General features: G+C 35.1%; 2 protein-coding genes across 2 annotated transcripts; both read left to right on the forward strand.

Annotated features, from left to right (window-relative positions):
• The first annotated feature begins 4,652 nt into the window (after positions 1 to 4,652).
• LOC106117806 (phenoloxidase subunit 1) lies at positions 4,653 to 10,223 on the forward strand. The gene is made up of 13 exons (XM_013312252.1): positions 4,653 to 4,715; positions 5,102 to 5,227; positions 5,506 to 5,698; positions 6,111 to 6,213; positions 6,410 to 6,530; positions 6,663 to 7,000; positions 7,111 to 7,234; positions 7,354 to 7,518; positions 7,810 to 7,938; positions 8,211 to 8,389; positions 8,641 to 8,786; positions 8,972 to 9,207; positions 9,796 to 10,223. The coding sequence occupies exons 2-13, from the start codon at positions 5,120 to 5,122 to the stop codon at positions 10,009 to 10,011; spliced, it is 2,058 nt and encodes a 685-aa protein (XP_013167706.1). The 5' UTR covers positions 4,653 to 4,715; positions 5,102 to 5,119; the 3' UTR covers positions 10,012 to 10,223.
• Positions 10,224 to 11,357: 1,134 nt separating this feature from the next.
• On the forward strand, positions 11,358 to 19,011 carry LOC106117805 (phenoloxidase subunit 1). Its single transcript, XM_013312250.1, has 13 exons — positions 11,358 to 11,590; positions 12,056 to 12,248; positions 13,069 to 13,171; positions 13,850 to 13,970; positions 14,436 to 14,641; positions 14,980 to 15,108; positions 15,374 to 15,497; positions 15,848 to 16,018; positions 16,463 to 16,591; positions 16,787 to 16,965; positions 17,411 to 17,556; positions 17,975 to 18,210; positions 18,662 to 19,011. The coding sequence occupies exons 1-13, from the start codon at positions 11,477 to 11,479 to the stop codon at positions 18,872 to 18,874; spliced, it is 2,064 nt and encodes a 687-aa protein (XP_013167704.1). The 5' UTR covers positions 11,358 to 11,476; the 3' UTR covers positions 18,875 to 19,011.
• Positions 19,012 to 22,532: the final 3,521 nt, after the last annotated feature.

A 22,532-nucleotide genomic window follows, 5' to 3' on the forward strand; every position in this document is an offset into this window, starting at 1 on the left:
TTTGGGGATTTCTAAAGCCAAACGTGTGCATATTATAGTGTCGTGCGAACAGCTTTATCTTCGGAAGCGGTCTTTATATCGCATATTGCGGTATTCATTTCCTAACATATAATATTATATTTATAGATTTTCATGTGACCAAATTATAAGAACTTCTTCGTTTTAACTAACATTATTACGAATTAGCAGTTGACCTTGACTTCGTTCGCGCTGAATTAAAAGAAAAACTAGTAATTAATATAGCCTATGTCACCCGGGAATAATGTAACTTTCCAACAATCATAGAATTTTTCAAATCGCTTCTGTGGTTACGGAGCCTGTTAAATACAAACAAACAGACAAATCTTCTTTCTATAATATTAGTATAAATTAGCTCCTAGCACAATCTATTAGCACCGAACACATCAAAATACTTTTGTAATATCGATTTCAGTGTATATTTCTTTGTTCACGTTTTGCTCTTTATATGATTTCTTTACTAAAAAAAACCTTACAGTCATACAAATTAATAAATAAACAAATATAGTATACGTCAGTCTCAAATAAAACAGATTTTCGTTGATATCAGAATTTAAAAATTCGGTTGAATTGTTTCTGAGTTTCTAAACAAACTAGAATTCTTCGTTAGATGAACACTTTGAGTGTTGTATTTAAATATTTAATTGCAACACTGAAAGTTGTGTAAGAAATTTCTTAGTGGATGTTTCTATCACCAAATTTACACTAAGGAACCTTTTTAACTTACCGTTAGATTAATCTGATAGACAAGGGCGTCGCTAGATGAAGTTCAAGTGGGTGCTATCCGATGATCCAAGACAGAAGGGTGGCTAATAGTAAAAAATCCTTTTTTATACCTTGGTATTGTATTGCTCATAATACACTACAACTTGTCATAGCAACATATATACTGTTAGGAAGAAAATCCGACAGTGTGCCGGTGTACGCAACACTAGCCTTACTAAAATGTCGAAGTTTATATCTCCTCACTAATGATTCTGACACTGTTTAAAGTACGATATTCGACCTTAATTGGGAAGGTAATTTAATTCTTTGACTGTATAGTAAATGTCAAATTCTGTGGGTTAATAAATTATTCCTTCACACGTCACGTACAAGCTCTATTTGAATCCCCCTGGGCTCCTTCGCTCATGCCACTGGACACCTCCATCCCATGATTTCCCCTGAGAGGTACACGGTATTCGATAGTTTTACTGATAGAATTCGTTCGCTTTTAAGATTTTAGGAGTACAACCCGTGTGTTTTAAATGCTAATATACCTATGCAAATCATTTTGTTTTTTTTTTATTTCAAAGGATTAAAGGGCGTGAAATTTTTGTTACTACTCAATTTTAGAGCCTCGGCTTAGAGGTCACTTGACTTGAAATCTGTACCTCTTGGGTTCAAATCCATGTCCATCCAATGTACCAATGTGTTTTACGGTGTAGGAAATCATTGCGATGCAACCTGCACATATCTGTAAAGAAATTCAAAGATATGTGTGAAGCCATCCCGCACTGGGTCTTAGGGGAACTTAGGGTAGATTATGTAGTGCGTATAGTGAGCTAATGAAAAATAGTTTTGTTGATAAATTTTAATTTACCAATTAACAATTCCCTACCAGTACGCCTTGTCAGAATAGCAAGGCATGTTGTCAGAATAGATCGGCGTTGTAACAATTTCTAAAATATCAACAACTGAAAAGTCTGCATTGCGACGTTTTGTTTTATCTTACATATGTATTTTATCTAACGCCTTTTAAGAATTCATTTGGAAAGCCTCTCGGCATTGTACGTATTGTTCCGAGCAAAGAAATAATGGCGCGAAATTCTTTTGAAGTTAGCGACGTCTTTTGTTTTCAAAGACTAGTCTTAATTGTATTAACGCCACGTAAAAGAGTTTATGAATTTGATCAATGCAATTATCGGAAATAAAATAGAATGAAAGAAATTCTTTCGAAATCAATTCCGGGGAACTCATATTCAGCGAAATTCGATATACTAAAGCAGGAGCTAATATTATTAAAAAATATATTAAAATAAGTCAAACACAACCTTACTATCATCATCAACATCAGCTCACTATACGTCTCCACCGAGGGGCTCGGAGCCTAAACTAAGTTAAGGGTGATTAAGCCATAGTCAACCACGCTGGCCAAGTGCGGGTTGGTTGACTTCACTGATAGCTTTGAATTTCTTCTCAGATATGTGCAGGTTGCACGATGTTTTCCTTCACCGTAAGAACGTCGGATAAATGTACATAAGTAAATCGGAAATCGAAAAACACTTTGGTACATGGCGGGATTCGAACTCAGGACCGGCAGATTGCAAGTCAAGTGCTTGACCCCTGAGCCACCGATGACGAGCAAGCGAGCTGAGCGACCTTACTATCGGTGTGTTGAAATTTGAGTAACGTTGGCTAAACTAATACATGTCCTGATCCTCACTGGTGCTATGCGAGCTGGTTGACTTCACACACGCGTTTTCATTTTTATCTAACATGATGAGCAGTTAGCATCACGATGTTTTCTTTCATAAAAATCCCGGTGGCACATTGTTAGGAGTCAAACCTAATGTTACGGACATATAACAAGTCTGCTGGTTAACCACTGCGCTTTGTAACACTTCTCTCGTAATTTTAGTACAGCGCCATCTATTTGTGAACTTTAAAACTAATAACACAACTTACTCAACTTGAGAAAACGGTGGCAACTATAGACAGAGACAAAGAATCAAATTAATATCAATATTTTAATGTAGAGTTTATTTGCTCTTCTGCAATATGTTTGCTTAATTTTTTTTTATTGTTTAACAAACTAAAAATGTAATGGAAAAGTTTCCAATGTTAAAAAATAGATGGCGTTTCTCTATAATAACGTTAACGAATTGACGATATACCTCTACAAAGTGAAAATCAATTTAATCAAACCAAATAAAATCTTTGATTATTAATTATAATAAAATTACGACAATTGGTTTCCAAAAAAAGCCTACGTTATATTACTCATATAATAATACTAGCTTTTGATTGCAACTTCGTTTGGGAAAAAAAACGTAGTAAGTACAATGTTCTTCGCATGTAGCAAATTTCACCGAAATCCATTGCCCATTTTGGAGTTATTAAATAACAAACATACATCCATCCAAACTTTAGCATTTATATTAGTAAGAATAAAATTGCTATGTTGTATATGAATTAATCGATCTACTGGTTTCAGTATTAACAATATCCAACAAGTATAAATTCCTTTTACAATAATAGAAATCCAAACAGGAAAATGTATCTTTTTGAATATTGTCCCTAGGGGATTTCTCAAACATCTTACTAATATTATAAATCAGAATGTTTAAATGGATGGATGTTTGTTTGAAGCATTTCTAGAACGGATCAACAGATCTCGATGAAATTTGGCATACATACAGAACATAGTCTGGAAGAACACAAACTAATTATGTTTTTTTTTTCATTCCGCGCGGACGTAGTCGCGGGCGACCGCTAGTATTGTTATAAAAGGTAAAAGATATATATGATAACTAATATACGCCATTGAGCTTTCTCTAAAATCTCCGTTTAAAATATATATTGTTATCTTTGTTTTGTCAAAGATAATGACAGAGATGACGATATGTTTTATAAACTACCTATCGCATGCGTCTCAGTCCGCGCGAAATAAAAAAAAAATAGCCTAGTGTTTTATTAACTAGCTGTCGCCCGCAACTCCGTCTGCACAGAATTTAAAAATAAAAAAAAACTTATTTATTAGTAGTATATGTGTTCTTCCAGGCTGTTTTCTACATCTATGCCAAATTTCGATCCATGCGCCCGTAAGGTACCTACGAGAAAAACTTTCTTCAGTTTTCCTCAATCATTATACAAAAATAACATGGTATAATAAAAATCAAAAACTCTAACAGGTAAATTCGTAAGAAAATAAATTTGTCATAATTATTTAAGTCACTGGAACATCTGTGAATACAATAATTAATTTAAAATAAACATTTAATAAATACACATACAACAAACAACAGTTTCCTTTTAGATAATTTTCTTAACATACGTTTTGTATTAGGAATCCCTCGGCGATTTATTCAAGAAATATAACAAACATGTCTAAAATTATATAAATCGTAATCAGTATTAAGAAAGATGCGTCTGCATCTATGTCTATAGATTAAGTGTGAAAAATCCACACTAAGCTACTATTTAAAACGATAAACGACGATGGGTGAGTTTTCTTTTATAATGGTCTAATGTCGTCTATGTATTAATGTAACCAGATACAAAAATTATTAATCATAAAGCTTCTATACTTCTTAGTATTTATGCTTTAAAAGTAAACCAGTTTAGAAATCTGTGCTTTGACTTATATTATGTAAGTATATAAAAAATCAGTACTAAACTAGCTGTTGCCCGCAACTCCGTTCGCGCAATTAAAAGAAATCATAATTAGTAGACTATGTGTTCTTCCAGACTATGTTCTATACATATGCCAATCCGTTCATTCGTTCTGGAGATACCTTCAAACAAACATCTAAACATTCGCATTTATAATATTAGTAATATATATTCAGAACCCGGCATAAAACGTGAACATAAATGAACTAATGAAGAAGGAATATTATTTAAGGAAATAATATACCTATAAATACCATCGTTAAACAAAAACAAGCGCACTTTAGTTTTGATATATTTGTATAACTACTTTTGACAGTTTAGTGGTGAGTTCATCATGTTTTTAATTTAATTAATGGTTAAAGCACATCGGCTATCGGTTATTAATTTTAAATATAGACTTTCATGTACTTTAAGTTAAATTCTGATGTTTTTATATCACTTACCTTATTTCACATTGTTTTAAATCCAAGGAATGACCCACTATCATCTGACTTATTTTATGTGCAAGAATCGGTTAATCTAATGTCCGTGAGTTTCTGAGACTAAATACCCGTTTAAAATGTATTGTTATCCCTGTTTTTGTCAAAGATATGTTGACGATATGTTTTATATAGAAATTTTGGTGTTAGAATCCCACGGTTACTCTATTTGACAATGCTGTGGAAATCTTAAATAAGACTGTTTAAAAAGATTTAAATTAATTACGCAGGTTTAAATTGTCGAAATAATGACTAACATGAAAAATGATTTACTGCTTTTCTTCGATCGACCGCGGGAGCCATGTTTCCTACAGAAGGGGGAAAATTCAATCTTCCAATTGCCAGATGAATATTACGTAAGTATGCCTTGACATAAAGTAGATATAGAGTCGGAACTCTGACTCCAGCCTGGTCAGAAGCAGGCTGGATTTTATGTGAAAAAAGGCGGTAAACGAGCAACCGAGTTAAGTGTCAGCTACCAAAAGACAATAGCAACAAGCTAAGGAGTTGCCTATTTACTTTAATGAAGAAGATAAACTATCTATTATTTTTCTCATCCGTTCCAATTTTCATTCGAATTATATAATGACTACATAATTGTATTATGATTATTAACTTTCGATGTTTTTTGCAGCCGAAGAGATATGAAAAACTTTCTGGCATGATATCTAATAGATTCGGCAAAGGTGTTAAACGCGTTATTCCTGTCCGTAAAATCGCTCTGCCCAATCTAGAAATACCTATGGAGTTGCCCTACAACGCTCAATTCTCATTGTTTATACCCAGACATCGGGAGATAGCGGGAAAACTCATCGATATATTTCTTAGTAAGTGTATATATGAAGTTTTAAATAGCATTAAGCAATGGTAGACAACATCTTCTGCATGGGCCGGTTCGTCCGGTAAAATACCACGACCACACAAAAGATACGTGTCAAACGAAACAGTTTAGCTAGTGTGAGTGCCAGAGGCCTAATTTAAGTCCTCTTCCGTCGGTAGCGGATTTCACGGAGGAGTGAAAGGAAAGGGAAATGTTCCCTTTCTTTGCGTCCCCTCTTCTGTCAATTAAAGATAGGCAATGCATCTGCATTTGGGGATGTCTATGGGTAGCGGGCGCCTTGCTTTTACGACGCGTTTACGCTTCGCTTTTGAAGTGACCGCCTGCTCGTTTGACGTTTAAAAAAAGTTCCGTATCTCCACAGATCTAGCTGCATTTGATAATTACTGTTTGCCTTTCAGATATGCGCAATGTAGATGACCTAATATCTATCTGCTCCTACTGTCAGCTCCGCATCAACCCCTATATGTTCAACTATTGCCTCACCGTTGCTTTGTTGCACAGGTTAGCTACATAATTCATCTTTAGTTTATTTTTTAAATACATTCTTCAACCTTTTGAACAAGAGTACTTCTAAAATGTTAACAGTTCTTTAGTATGTACATACATTTATGTCCTTATATTATTTTTAGTATATAACTTGGATTTTTCCTGTTCTTTGAAAAGAATACTTCTTACAGTATTATGTCTTCTATTTCAGGCCTGATACAAAAGGTTTGAGCATCCCGACGTTGACACAGACATTTCCCGATAAGTTTATTGACCCCAAGGTGTTCAACCGTATGCGATCCGAAGCAAGTGTAATAACAACAGGCAAAAGGGTACATTTCAAACAATAGAATAAAAATTAAAAAAAAAAAAAACATTTTAATACTTTTTTTTAACGTGGGGAAATGCCTTACGCTTTACATTATAAAACCTACTTTGTTAATAACTTTTTGATATTTCCCCAGATGCCGGTTGTTATTCCAAGAAACTTAACAGCATCTGACGAAGAACCGGAACAGCGCTTGGCATACTTCCGTGAAGATATTGGCATCAACCTGCACCATTGGCACTGGCATCTGGTCTACCCACCTGAATCTGCCAATCGTGAAATCGTTGCAAAGGACCGACGCGGAGAGTTGCTCTATTACATGCATCAACAGATCATTGCAAGATACAATATTGAACGTTTCTGCAATGATTTACCTCGCGTCGCACCTTTTGGTGCCAACTTAAGGGAGACCATCAAAGAGGCTTACTTCCCTAAGCTTAACTCTGTAGTTTCTAGCCGCACTTGGCAACCACGGTAAGACTGATTACTATTGTAAAACTAAAGAGCTTATCTGTGTTTGACATCAAGAGTAGTTGATCGCAGTTTGGATTCGAATAATGTTTTTAAGGAATAATTTTTTTAAGGTTTGAGAACTCAGTTATGCGGGATTTAGACAGACCTCTTGAAAGAATCAAATTAGATTTGTCAGAAATGGAAACATGGAGAGATCGCATCCTTCAAGCCATCGATAGTAACTCCATTCTTTTGGTTAGTTAACATTACTTTTGTATAAGACAAATAAACTTTAAACAAAATAAAAAAATGCTTTACTTTTTGCATACATCCTTTCATTGGATTCCAAATTACATTTTTAAATTTACTTATAGCCAAATGGGACACAAATGCCCCTTGACGAAGAGAAGGGCATTGATATACTGGGAGATTTGATGGAAGCGTCAATTCTTACTCCCAACCGCGCTTTCTACGGCGACTTCCACAACATGGGTCACACTGTGATGTCATACATTCATGACCCGGATCATCGCTATTTAGTGAGTTTTATTGCATAAGTCAATATCATTTTGTTTTGTTGTAACTCAGCTGAGTCTGAACGGTTCTCCGGTTTTTTTTTATTTAGATCATTGTAACTCGTTCTTTTTTCATACCATTTTACAGTGTTACATTGAGACATCTACCAAATGGTTCCTTCTTGAATATTATAATATTTTGGTGTTTATCTTTTGAATTGCAATTTTCTTTACTTATGTACAGGACTTTCTAATAATTTGCAGTGAGCATTGTATTTCTTGAACTCAATAGTCTATAACTATCATAAATTTTAGGAGCTATTCGGTGTGATGGGTGACCCGTCTACAACAATGCGTGACCCGCTGTTCTACCGCTGGCATGGCTTCATTGATGACGTCTTCGTCTTGTACAAAAACAAACTGCCTCCTTACGGCAATGATAAGGTACATTTAATGAAAACCGTCTTAAAATGGGGCGTCCTACGTCCAGTTGGTCCGACGACATAGTTCGCACGGCGGTCGTTGGATGCGGAAGGCAGATTCGGATTGCTCGTACCGTGGAAGGCATTGGGAAAGGCCTATGCCCAGCAGTGGGTAGATAAAGGTTCTTGATGATGATGATGATGACTTAAAATTGATTAAATCACTTCTCAGAATAGCGCACTAAAAATTATAGACATCGCGACATTGTGATAAAATAGTAAATATAATTACAGCTGGACTTTCCGGGTATTCGCGTGTCTTCTGTATCAGTAGAAGGCAAGGCTGGTAAGAACACATTCGGAACCCAGTGGGAGCAGAGTACAGTGGAGCTGGGACGGGGCATGGACTTCTTTCCACGTGGAAGTGTGTTGGCGACATTCACTCATCTGCAACACGATGAGTTTGACTACGTGTTAGTATAATTGTTTTTTATTTTACCCGAAAACCGCTGACCTCTTTAGGTGAATGCCAGATGGCAGAAAATAGAGAAAGGGGGATAAAAGAATAAGCGCCTTTATTGGCATTACTTTATTGACATCACACAAATAAAGTAATTTTATTATAACTTTTTTGTAGAGAGCTCTACCACTTTCTGGTTTAGGGTTTAAGGGTATTGCAGTAGGAACCATGCGTATAAATTCATTTTCTTTTTTCTATTGACAGACTTGAAGTGGACAATTCATCTGGTAAAAAGGCGATGGGAACCGTGCGCATTTTCTTAGCGCCAATTACAGATGAAAAAGGAAATAAACTGGCGTTCAACGATCAGAGAAAACTCATGATCGAGCTGGATAAGTTCTCTCAAGACTGTGAGTATTGCAGCATTCGGAGGCTACTTTTGATGATTGTAGACTTTTCTCTGTTTAGATTTTTTACTTTTTTAATTATTCTCTAATTAACTCTTCTAAATCTTTTACTTAGTATTTAAACCTATTGACATTATTCAATATTTTTGATTCTGCAATATGGAATTTAAAAAATATCTATGCTGCAGTGGCTCCCGGGAAGAATACAATTCGTCGTGCCAGCATAGAGTCATCAGTGACTATACCATACGAACGCACCTTCATGGACCAGAATAAAAGACCTGGAGATCCTGGCACTAAAGAGGCGGCGGAGTTCGACTTCTGTGGATGCGGTTGGCCGCACCATATGCTGTTGCCTAAGGGCACACAGCAGGGATACCCAATGATACTATTCGTTATGGTTTCTAACTGGGCTGATGATGCTGTAAGTCTATTTCCCATTAGATAATTAAGGTTATAATAATGCCTAATACTACAAGATTGCGTTTAAACCCTGATTTTGTTCTATTTGATACATTAGCTTAGGTCGACAGAAGTCTGACATATCTTTTCGTCATATAAAGGCTTCGAAATCTGTAACTTAACAGATTTGTATTGCAATTGTAAAACATTGTGGTCTGCTATTTTATTCGCATCGTTCTTTTATTTTAGCTCAGATAACCTATTACACCTGTGAGCGTCGGTGGCTCAGTAGTTAAGCACTTGACTTGCAATCTGCAGGTCCTTGGTTCGAATCCCGCCATGTACCAATGTGTTTTTCGATTTCCGATTTACATATGTACATTTATCCGACGTTCTTACGGTGAAGGAAAACATCGTGATGCAACCTGCACATATCTGAGAAGAAATTCAAAGATATGTGTGAAGTCAACCAACCCGCACTTGGCCAGCGTGGTTGACTATGGCCTAATCACCCTTAACTTAGGGTAGGCTCCGAGCGTCTCGGTGGGGACGTATAGTGAGCTGATGATGATGAACCTATTACATTTAACTTATTCGTATTGTTTATTAGGTCATACAAGATCTAGTTGGGACCTGCAAAGACGCGGCATCTTACTGCGGCATCCGAGACCGGAAGTACCCAGACAAGCGACCTATGGGCTTCCCCTTTGACAGACCTGTGCCTGCAGCAGTACAGACTGTCAACGACTTCTTGAGACCTAACATGGCGATCACTGATTGCAAGATACGCTTTACTGATGCTGTCAGAGTCAGAGGCGCGAAATAAATTCTATGTTTTTTTTATAAAACATATTATAGAGATGTACTTTTCATTACTTGCTTGATATGGATACGACGATTGAGCTATAAATGTGACTCGGCATGTATAATGGACATTAGTAATAACTATTAGATGTAATGGGTCAATTTATTTTAGTAAAGCTCTGTTAATATTTGTATATATTATTTTGTAATTTTTAAGACTGAATAAATCATTATCTTTCACCAAAAAAAATGAGTTTTTTTTCTTTTATCTAAAAAAAACTATTAATAATAATTTCGCCAGTTTTAATATTGTAAATACCGTGCGAGCGCAGCGATTTGGGGTCGACTTTTTATATTATTTAGTTTTATTTTTATTTTGGTTTAGTTTTAGTATATAGTTTATTTAATATAGTATTAATTAATTCACTTGTTTTGTAGTGGTTAGTTATTTAGTAAGACTATATATTTCAACAAAAATCTTAAATATAATAAAATATTGTAAATCATAAAAACTTTTTCGTCCATAATAAATTACTAGTATAATAAATATGACAGATAATACTCATAATGGCAATGAACTATTTAAAAAAAAAAAAAAAGAATTGTCAATCTACGTTACGTGGGCTTTTACGAATGATAAACTTACCACAGTTTCCTATAGATAAATAATTCTTAACAAGCCCCGAAATTTCACACGCATACAAATAGGCAAGTAGGGTTCTTTGTTCATGAAACTAAAACGTATCGTTTTAATACAGGATATTTTTACCCCTTTTTAAGGAAATTTCGTATACTGATACGTGAAAGTTACACTTAATTTGGCTAATATACGTAAAGACAACTGTTTATTAACAATCTTAGTTCTAGGAAACTAAATAATTCAAATATAATCTTACTAAATAACTAACCACTACAAAACAAATGAATTAAAGATATTTTAATAAAAGAAATGTATATTTTACTATGACTTGTGGACGAATTTCGACCAATGAACGAACACCAGTAATTTTAATTTTAAACTTTCGTAGCTACTACCTTACTAATATTATAAATGCGAAAGTTTAGATGGATGTTTGTTTGAAGGTATCTCCGGAACGAATCAACAGATCTTAATGACATTTTAGGCTACTTATTACGTTTTTTTCCGCGCGGGTAAAGTCGCGGGCGATAGCTAGTAATAAAACAAATAACGTAATTCTGACTACGATTAGGTTTTTGCGCTCCCTTAATTTTAACGTAGTCCGAAATGTACGGAACCCACTGTATTTTTTTATTAATTAGTCACATTTGGGAATTTCCTAAATTTTAGTATATAAACAGCTAGAAATTTTTTAACATTTACAGTTTAACCGTGTATTTCACGGTTAACTATACTTATATTTTTTATTTACATAATATAAAATAATTCCATTATTAAAAAATATAAAAAAAAAATAAAAAAAATTCGTTTCGAATAATCAATTTGATATCTCAATAAAAAAATCAAAATGGCGGATACGAAAAAGAAGAATCTTTTATTATTCTTTGACCGTCCAACTGAACCATGCTTTATGCAAAAAGGTGATGAAAAAGCAGTCTTCGAAATTCCGGACCACTATTATGTAAGTATTTAATTTAATATTCTATTTATAAATAAATATTGTAAATCAGAAAATATTTAAAACTTCATACTAATATTATAAATGCGAATGTTTAGATGGATGGATGTTTGAAGATATCTCCGGAAAGGCTGCATGGATCTTGCTGAAATTTGACATAGATTTAGAACATAGTCTGGAAGAGAACCTACTACTAATTAAGTTTTTTTTAATAGCACACGGAAGGAGTCACGGGCGACAGCTAGTAATCAATATAACAGTCACATAATAAAAAATGTCAATATATCGTAATGTGTGACAAGACATGAGTTACTAATTTAGGTTATGTTTAAAATTTAATTTGTTGGGAGTAAATCGAAAACGATGAACAAAATCAATTGGGACATTTGTAAGCTGACCGCGACAAAGTTGGTCATTTTAATACATAGTCCTTTTGATAAGCACTCCATTTCTTTTTTTTAATTTCAGCCGGAAAAATACCAGTCTCTGTCGAATAGTCTTTCGAACAGATTCGGTAACGATGCTAGTCGAAGTATACCAATTCGAAACATCGCCTTGCCGAACTTAGACGTCCCAAAGCAACTGCCCTACAACGATCAGTTTTCCGTCTTCTTGCCTACACATAGAGAAATGGCTGGCAGATTGATTGATATATTTTTGGGTAAGAAAACAAATGAAGAACTTCACTCAGTGTTTTAAGTTGTATTCGTTTTCCAAAATCAAGGGATAATGAAATCAAACTATCAACCTCTTGCACGAGAAAGGAGCAAGAAGACAATCAAAAATAGCCAACTTAATTTAATTCAACAACTATTAATATTATTATTAACATTATTAACAGTGGTAGAGCCAGCTTTAACATCTTCGCACGAATTGTCCCGGCTCGCCCGGTGAAATACCACGATCACACAGAAGACAGGCGTCAAGTGGAAGCAATTCCGCGTTTCGTCTGATGAGTGTGTGTCCCGGAGGCCTAATTTAGTCCTCTTTTCCTTCCCATCCTTTTTCTTATAAGGAAAGGATGGGAAGTGGAAGTGGACTTTCCGGATGAGAGGATGCATGGGAAGGGAAAATATTTTTTTTCTGTGCATCCTCTCCTCCGTCGATTAAAGGTAGGCAACGCATATGCAATTGCGTATGTCTATGAGCAACGGTCACTTCGCTATTTCAGCGATTTCAGGTGGCCGTTCGCTCGTTTGCCACCTTATGATATAAAAAATATATATATATATATATAAATACGAATGTTTGGATGGATGTACGTTAGAAGCCGGAACGGATGCATGGATCTAATTGCAATTGGTACAGATGTAGAACATAAAGTTTTTTAATTCCTCGCGGAACACGGGCGACAGCTAGTATTTAACTGTTGCTAACACCCTGTTTATGAAAGTTTTATAAATTTGTGATACCAGACTAAACCATCTTTAGTTTTGGATAGTTGTTGCCTGATGATAAAATTACCAATTTCTTTGTTTCAGGAATGCGTGACATAGACGATTTGACTTCTATATTGTCGTACTGCCAGCTTCATATCAACCCGTACATGTTTAACTACTGCCTCTCCGTCGCGTTACTACACAGGTTATTTATAAATCTACATATCATCATTGAGCGTCGGTGGCTCAGTGATCAAGCAGTTGACTTGCAATCTGCAGGTCCTGGGTTCGAATCCCGCCATGTACCAATGTGTTTGCAATTTACATATGCGACTTTCTTACGGTGAAGGAAAACATCGTGATGCAACCTGCACATATCTGAGAATAAATTCCAAGATATGTGTGAAGTCAACCAAGCCGCTCTTGGCCAGCGTGGTTGACTATGCCCTAGTCACCCTTAACTTAGGGTAGGCTCAAAACCCCTCAGTGGGGACATATATTGAGCTGATGTCACCATCCAACTCTTGGTATGGCGCACAAGGTTTTATAAATCTTAATGTTTTGGTCTTATTACAGCCGGCCGCCTGCCTCTCGCCAACCCTACTTGGGAGAGAAATTAAAATCAAATATTTGCCTTTTTAAATGAATTTAAAAAAAATATGTTACACATTATATTTACAGTTAGTTGTACATGGTGATTCTTTACCGTTAACACAGAGAAGGAAAATATTTTGATAAGAAAGTCTTTAAAGACACATCGCGTCTCTGTATTATCAATGATAACCATAGAAAGATTCAAATATTTCTTTAAACTATTAAACATGAACTCATTTCGTAATCATTTTTTAAGTAATATTGACGTAAGTTAAATTATCTGTTCCAGAGATGACACGAAAGGTTTGAATATTCCAACTCTTACGGAAACATTTCCCGATAAATTTATGGACCCAAAAGTGTTCCGAAGAGCCCGAGAAGCGACGAGTGTTGCTAAGACTGGCCCGAGGGTAAATTTAAACTATTTTTGGTTCCCCATAATCTTTAGTTCCTCCGTTAATGTCATCAATTAAATGATGCTCACTGTTCACTTTATCCAAAGTCAATGTAGGAAGATCATTCTCTTGCTATATTCAGACTCCTTTTTCCACTTAACCACCAGAAGTCTGAGACCAATAGCACGTCTGTGACTGCTACATTACTACTGTCATTCAATGGTTCAAAGCTATCAGATCAACTTATATAAAACGGCTAAACACTCACGTAAATTCATCCGGTGGTAGCACCGACTACTTTCGGGCCCTTCATCAGGGTGAGTGGGACTGGTATTATGTCGCGGACGCGGCCCTTAGCTCACTCAGAAACTACGTGAGTGTTTAGCCGTTTTTATATAAGTTTGATTAATTTGATATCAGATCAATTTTGAAGTTGATACATCATCCACCTTATATACCACAATTTGGTTCCCTTTCCAGATACCAGTAACAATATCACAAAACTTGACGGCATCAGATCGAGAGCCGGAGCAACGTGTGGCATATTTCCGTGAGGACATCGCGATCAATCTCCACCATTGGCATTGGCATCTCGTCTACCCCTTCGACCTGACAACTGGGGGTATAGTTGATAAAGATAGGCGTGGTGAACTCTTTTACTACATGCATCAACAAATTGTAGCAAGGTAAATATTTTTATTCTTTTTATAATGTACGGCAACTCATACTTTTTAAGAAATGGTATGTGAAAATGGATGAAGCAAGTAAGATTAACGACTCTAAGTAACATCAGACGGTATGTTATTCTTCTTATAAGCAAACTCATGTACGGTGAGTTTCTGAGACCGATATCTCTGTATAAAACATATCGTCATCCCTATCTGTATCTTTGATGCAACAGAAAATATAATAGTTATTGCGGGAATTTTGGATTCACAAGGAGACGGTAATCCAGCTACGCTGTCCTTTACGCTGACTTATTAAAATACTGTTCTTACTTCTTTATCTTACTTTGATGTTCCAGATACAATACTGAACGTTTCTGCAACGACTTGCCTCGGGTAGTTATGTACAAAGATTTCAGAGCTCCCATTGAGGAAGCTTACTTCCCCAAACTGGACTCTAAAGTTGCCAGCCGTGCTTGGCCGCCAAGGTAAAATAAAAAATAAGCAAATAAGCACTTACACTATTATTCCTGCCTTTGAGTTAGATTACAATATGTACTTCTACTTAAATGGATAGTTTAATTATGCACAATTTAAAACGTTAAAAATTCATGGTTTTCTAAAATCATCTCATACTCGTATGTTTTGCATTTTATCCTTACTTATACTTATATTTATTAATTTACATTTAATCTTAAAAATTTTACGAAGTTTTTTAGCTAGGCTTTGCCATAACATGCATTTTTATTTTAGATTTCCTGGGTCCATTATAACCGATTTGGATAGACCAGTCGAACAAATCAGAATAGATGTCTCAGAAATGGAGAGATGGAGAGATAATATTTTACAAGCTATTGAAGAAAATGCTGTGCTTATGGTAAGTACTTTTTACATGTAAGTTGTAAGCAATCTTAAACCACTTTAAACTAATAGTTATTATAGAATATAGTCTATACCTTAAGCCTAGCCTTAAATATACCCTTTACGTCAATTGCAAATACTCCCTTTAAAAGTAATAGATGTTCATTACAATATATTCTTTTCATCGATATAACAAATATTAAAAAATACCAACAATTTTTAACTTATGCTTATCTTACATTAAAGTGTACAACAAGATGAATTGCTATTTTTTTTTTAAAAGGATTCATAAAGATTAATTTTCAAACGTTGAAATTGTTATTATATAAATTATAGAAATAATACCATTGTCAATTATCTCTCCAGCCAGGAACTACTGGTTATAAAATGCCATTAAACCCTGAAACTGGCATCGATATTTTGGGCAACATCATGGAGTCCTCCATCCTCAGCGTCAACAGGGGCTACTATGGCGATTATCATAATATGGGGCATGTTTTCATCTCATACGTACACGACCCAGATCATCGCCATTTGGTAAGGTTTTGTTTTATATGAATACTAAACAGTTTCTTATGGAATTGGGGCGCAGTTCGTTTAAGAATTTAATTCCACAATGACACGCTATTGTATCCCTACTTCTTACTAATATTATAAATGCGAATGTTTAGATGGATGGACGTTTGTTTAAAGATATTCCCAAAACGGCTTAATGGATAACGTTGAAATTTGACATACAAATAATAGTCTGGAAGAACACATAGGCACTAATTATGTTTTTTTTAAATCGAACGTAGTCGCGGGCGACTGCTAGATTAGCGACTAAATCGCCGAAATATCGGAGCGACCGCTGTCCACAGAAATCCACAATTGCATTGCCTACCTTTAAACGATATCTCTTCTTTCTTTTCTTCAATGGCTTAGATAAAAAACAGTCTTAAAGATAATTCTACTGAATATGTTTTGCGTTATTTTTAACAGGAACGACCTGGAGTAATAGGCGACTCCGCGACAGCGATGCGTGATCCAATTTTCTACCGCTGGCACGCTCATATCGACGACATCTTCCAGATGTATAAAAATAAACTTCCTCCCTACCCACAAGACAAGGTAAGTTCTTATTATCCTATATATAAAATTCTCGTGTCACAATTTTCCGATTCTCATGAAATTTTGTGAGCATATTGAGTAGGTCTGAGAATCGGCCAACATCTATTTTTAATACCGCGCGGACGGAGCCGCAGACGACAGCTATTCCAATCTAAAATTGGTAGACTTCATGACTCCTATTGTTTTGTTTTACAGATCGTGTACAATAATATCAATGTGACTTCAATAAAAGTGGAAGGTCCCGCTGGCACCAATGTGTTTGGAACACACTGGGAGCGCAGCACCGTGGAACTGGGTCGAGGCTTGGACTTCACGCCTCGTGGTAGCGTACTGGCTCGCTTCACTCACCTACAGCACGAAGAATTCAACTATGTGTCAGTATTATTTTTTTATTAACAATTACGTTAAATTTGAATCGAGTCATAGTACTTTAAAATCAAAACAATAAAAAATCAGTCACTCAAAAACTACAACACTAGAATACAGTATAGATAAGAGAGAGTAGACAATATAGAATAAGGAAAAGTCAATCGAGATAAAGATGTGAGAAGAGACAGTTTCTATTTTTGAACTCTAAAACTACTCCCTCTCTCTCGCTTTCTCTCTCTCTCTCTCTCATACAAAGCTGCTGTTATGTTGAACTTACATAACATCGTCTAAAACACACACGTATGTATATTCGTGAGGTGACGGCACCGACTAGTTTCGCGTCCATTTTTATATAAGTTTGTTTTAATGTCTCACGAAATTTTGAATAATTTAACTGATGTTATGTAAAATATTGATCTTAAATGATAAAATGGTTTTTCTTTTCTACAGTATCGAAGTGAACAACACAAGTGGAAACTATGCGATGGGCACAGTTCGTATTTTCATGGCCCCTGTATTCGATGACAATGGCAACAGAATGACATTCGACGTTCAAAGGAAACTCATGATTGAGCTTGACAAATTCACTCATGGCTGTAAGTAATTAATTTTATGACACACAATAAGTTTTCAAATTAATCAAATATCAATTTTACTGACAAATAAATGATTCTCTTTCTCCCTTTATCTCTGCGTTGCTCTTTTTTATTTCTCTTTTGTGTTTCCTCAAATAAGTAATTAGAATTGTAAACCATTTTGGAAGATTAAAATCCCTTGATAACAATATTAAATCCACTACTGTTTTAATTATGGTTAGTACGTATTTTTAATCATTATTAGTTAGAATCCTTTGGCGCGAATGACGTGCTTTCGTTACAAAGTCAAGTGTCAGAATGATTAGTGAGGGGACATAAGGGTCGACATTTTATTAAGGCTAGTGTTGGGTCAATACACTACCACATTTTCTTCCTAACAGTATTCATTCAATACTAACATTTTTTTTCATATCAACAGTAAAACAAGGAGTAAACACGATCCGTCGCAGAAGTTTGGATTCATCAGTGACCATTCCTTACGAGCGGTCATTCCGAAACCAGTTGAACAGGCAAGGCACCGCCGGTAACCAGAGCGTTGCAGAATTTGACTTCTGCGGCTGTGGCTGGCCTCATCACTTGCTCATACCTAAAGGAACCACTAGAGGCTATCCTGTCACCCTCTTCGTTATGTTCTCTAACTGGAATGACGATAGGGTAAGTCAAAGATGAAAGTCAAAGTCAAATGATTTCGCGAAACAATTACTCAGAACAGATCTTCAATATAACTTTTTTATTTTTTTCTGTATGTCCACACCTTTTAGCTCTTTAAAAGAACCGAATATAACCAAAAAGTTACGTATAATATTTAAGTCTCCTTGTATCATTATAAGTTTTTTTTACTCGTCTGTGTCAAATCACTTATCATGGGTTTCTGAGACCAATATCTCCGTTTAAAACATATCGTTACCTCTGCTTAGTCAAAGATAACGACGGCGATGATAATATGTTTTATAGAGAGGTTTTGGTCTCAGAAAGTAACGGTTAGGTCACTTACTTTTAACCTTCTTGAAATGTGGCACTTTGGCACCAATATACAATTAATCTTTGATAATACATCAATCTGTTATCCTTTATACTCTTTGATATTTTAAACTTTACCTGACAGGTCGCGCAAGATTTGGTGGGAAGTTGCAATGACGCTGCATCGTACTGCGGTATTCGGGACCGTCAGTACCCTGACAAGAGAGCTATGGGATATCCCTTCGACCGTCCCGCAGCGCCTGATGTAAAAAATCTGCAAAACTTCATAACAGAGAACATGGCTATTACTGACTGTACGATTCGTTTTACCGATGAAATAAGAGATCGCAAACAATAATTCGCATGTTTAAAGTTGTATTAATGTTTTTGTATGTAAATAAACGGGTCAATAGATTTAGTTTAGCTGTGTAAAATATATTTTGTACATATCCTTTATAATTTATAAGACTGAATTAAATGTATGCTTTTTAATTAGTTTGATTTTTATTTTAATATCCTAAAAATATATAATTCTTGTACAAGATGCTTTACTTATAAATTTATCTGTCTGTCCGCCAAGCACATTTTTCAGGTAATCTCCGAAACGGCTGACCCGATTTGACGATTTTGAATTGCTTGGAATCTGATGTGTGTAGGAATTTGTTTCGAATATGTGACTTTGGGTTTCAACTGCAGTGACTCTTGTTTCTTGATTTGACTCTCGTTGTATTTAAAGAAAAACAGAAAGGCATTATCTACCAATACATATCGAATGACGGTTATTGTTTCACCGTGGCTTTACACGGCGGAAACAAATATACAATAAAAAATACCATCCCTATGATTCTGTTTGAAAAAGCAGAGATAGAAACACGTTTTATATAGATGTTTGATAGTGGAAACTTAATCGAATAAAATTATTCCAACTTTCATGAGACATTATATAAAAAATTATATAAAAACTCACGTATATTCGTTTGGTGGCGGCACCGACTAGTTTCGAGCCCATCGAGGGCCTTTCATTAGGGTGATACCAGTCCCACTCACCCTGATGAAGGGCCCCCGATGAACTCGAAACTACCCGGTGCCGCCACCGGACGAATATACGTGAGTGTTTAGCCGTTTTTATATATATTTAATATTCGTATGTCTAAATTTTATTTTTCAAATATTTTTCCAACAATATTCTATTTAAAAGAGCGTGGCAAAATAGTATTTTAAATTATAATTGACAACATTTACAAATTAAATTGTGGTATTCGAGTAGTTAGCGGCCGGACATCTTGGCATTACTCAATGAATGGAAACTTGATTCATTATTGATTATTCAAAGTAATTAAACTATAATTGTATAAAACGATATAGTGGTAAACGATCTAATTAGAGACAATTGTAGGAATACATATTTTAGTATTAAAAATTAGATATATATATTTTTTTTATCATAAGGTGGCAAACGAGCTAACGGCCACCTGAAATCGCTGTAATAGCGAAGTGACCGTTGCCCATAGATATACACAATTGCATATTCGTTGCCTACCTTTAATCGACGGACGAGAGGATGCACAGAAGGAGAGTATTTTCCCTTCCCATGCATCCTCTGATCCGGAAAGTCCACTTCCACTTGGGAAGTGGAAGTGGACTTCCTTTTCTTATAAGAAAAAGGGTGTGAAGGGAAAGGGGACTAAATTCGGCCACCAGGACGCATATATAAAACCTAATAGAATTAAATAGGCGGAAAATTGTAAATACATTTTTCACTAAAAAGAAGAACTTTAGAGATTTTTTACTGCTAACCAATAAAAAAGAAAGCTTTTATTAATAGAATGTCATTCTATCCATGTGAAAATTGATCAATGTTTGTACCAAAATAACCTAGATTTAAACATTTCTATTTACAATATTAGCATAGAGGAGTAATTGACTCAAAGTCTACTAAAAACCACAATTAAATACAAAATTACATAAAAAAAAACAACCTGTATCACCGTGAAATTCTAAAACCAAAATTTCTCTTTAAACCATACTGCTATCTCTGTTTTGTCAAAGATAATGATAGAGATGACGATATGTTTGATACAGGTATTTAGGTCTAATAAACCAACGGACTGTTAGAAATTCTCGTATCGTTTTACACGTAAAATAAGCAATTTCCTTTCAAATACAGGATGTTCATTATAGATGTACGAGTTTTGATTGTTTTAGTATAGTTTGTTTAATAATCAACAGTTTCTAATTGTTATACGACGGGGCAACAAAAACTATCGATCATAAGATATTATACGAATTATTAAAAGTTTTCATTCGTTATTTGGAGTTGCAAAACTGTACATAGCAGTACTCACGAAACGTTATAAATTAAAGGATTCATTAACCACTAAAATATCAAATGCTTTTAAAATAATTACCAGTGCCCTTACTTAAGTTTAGATTTAAAAATGTACCAGCTAACAATATTGGTGAGTAGTAATAAATGGCGAATTTAACAGTGGTAGAGCACGCTTTAACATCTTCGCACGTATTAGCCCATACGCCCGGTGAAATACCACGACCACACAGAAGACAGGCGTCAAGTGAAAGCAATTCCGCGTTTCCTACGATGAATGTGCATCCCGGAGGCCTAATTTAGTCCTCTTTCCCTTCCTACCCTTTTTCTTAAAAGGAAAGGATGGGAAGTGGACTTTCTGGATGAGAGGATGCATGGAAAGGAAAAATATTTTCTTTCTGTGCATTCTCTCTTCCGTTAATTAAAGGTAGGCATAGCATATGCAATTGCACGTCGTTGGGCAACGGTCACTTCGCTCTTTCAGCGATTTCAGTTGGCCGCTTGCTCGTTGCCACTTTATGATATAAAAAATGAAAGGTATATCGCAGTAATCCTTCTTATAAGGAAAAGATGGGAAGGGGTAGTTCATATGACACACGCTGGCATAGAAAGAGGATATCTCTTCCGTCTTGAAGGACAACGCATTTATGTCTATGGGTAGTGGTCGTTTAGCACATTTGTCACCTTATGATATAAGTAAATTAATCCAAAATTCCTCCTTTGATTAAACAGATGCTGTCTACATTTACAGTCTTAGGTTGGACGTCACCTATTCACTATGATTCTAATTTTAAGAACTACAAAGGGGTAGAAACTGGTTACCAGTACTTGGTAAAATATAGAGTAAATCATAACAGGACAAATAAATGTGATTCAAATAAAACCGTGATAAGTATTGTAAATTCGTATAAAGGACAAGAAAAAGAGAAAGAAAACAATAATTATTTAAATACAAAACCAATAATAGAACGAAAAATTCCAGATCAAGATTTTTTTGATAATACAGATCCTAGAAATGATGAAGGACAATGGGAAATTCTTGGAATAGGAAATGACACCTATTATATGAAAGATTCTATTAGTAATCAAACATACGCCGGTGATTTGGATGACTTTTTCAATGATAATTCGGTAATAAATAGAAATTACACAGGCGATTTAGATGACTTTTTTACAGATGATAAAGAATTAATTAAAGTTAAAGACTCTGTAACATCTAACAATAATGACACTAATCCGGAGACAGAAAGTAACAATTTCTCTGGTGAATTGAACGATTTTTTTAGAAATGACACTGTAGTCAACAAGAGTGGTAATCAAACGGAACAAATAAAGGATTTCTCTGGTGAATTGGATGACTTTTTTAGAAATGACACTGTAGTCAACAACAATAGGAATCAAAATGAACAAAATAAAGATTTCTCTGGTGAATTAAACGATTTTTTTAGAAATGACACAGTAGTCAACAAGAGGGGTAATCAAACGGAACAAATTAAGGATTTCTCTGGTGATTTAAACGACTTTTTTAGAAATGACACTGTAGTCAACAAGAGTGGTAATCAAACGGAACAAATTAGGGATTTCTCTGGTGATTTAAACGACTTTTTTAGAAATGACACTGTAGTCAACAAGAGTGGTAATCAAACGGAGCAAATTAGGGATTTCTCTGGTGATTTAAACGACTTTTTTA

Source organism: Papilio xuthus, unplaced genomic scaffold (genome assembly GCF_000836235.2).
Source record: "Papilio xuthus unplaced genomic scaffold, Pxut_1.1 DF827679.1, whole genome shotgun sequence".
Classification (NCBI taxonomy): Eukaryota; Metazoa; Arthropoda; class Insecta; order Lepidoptera; family Papilionidae; genus Papilio; species Papilio xuthus.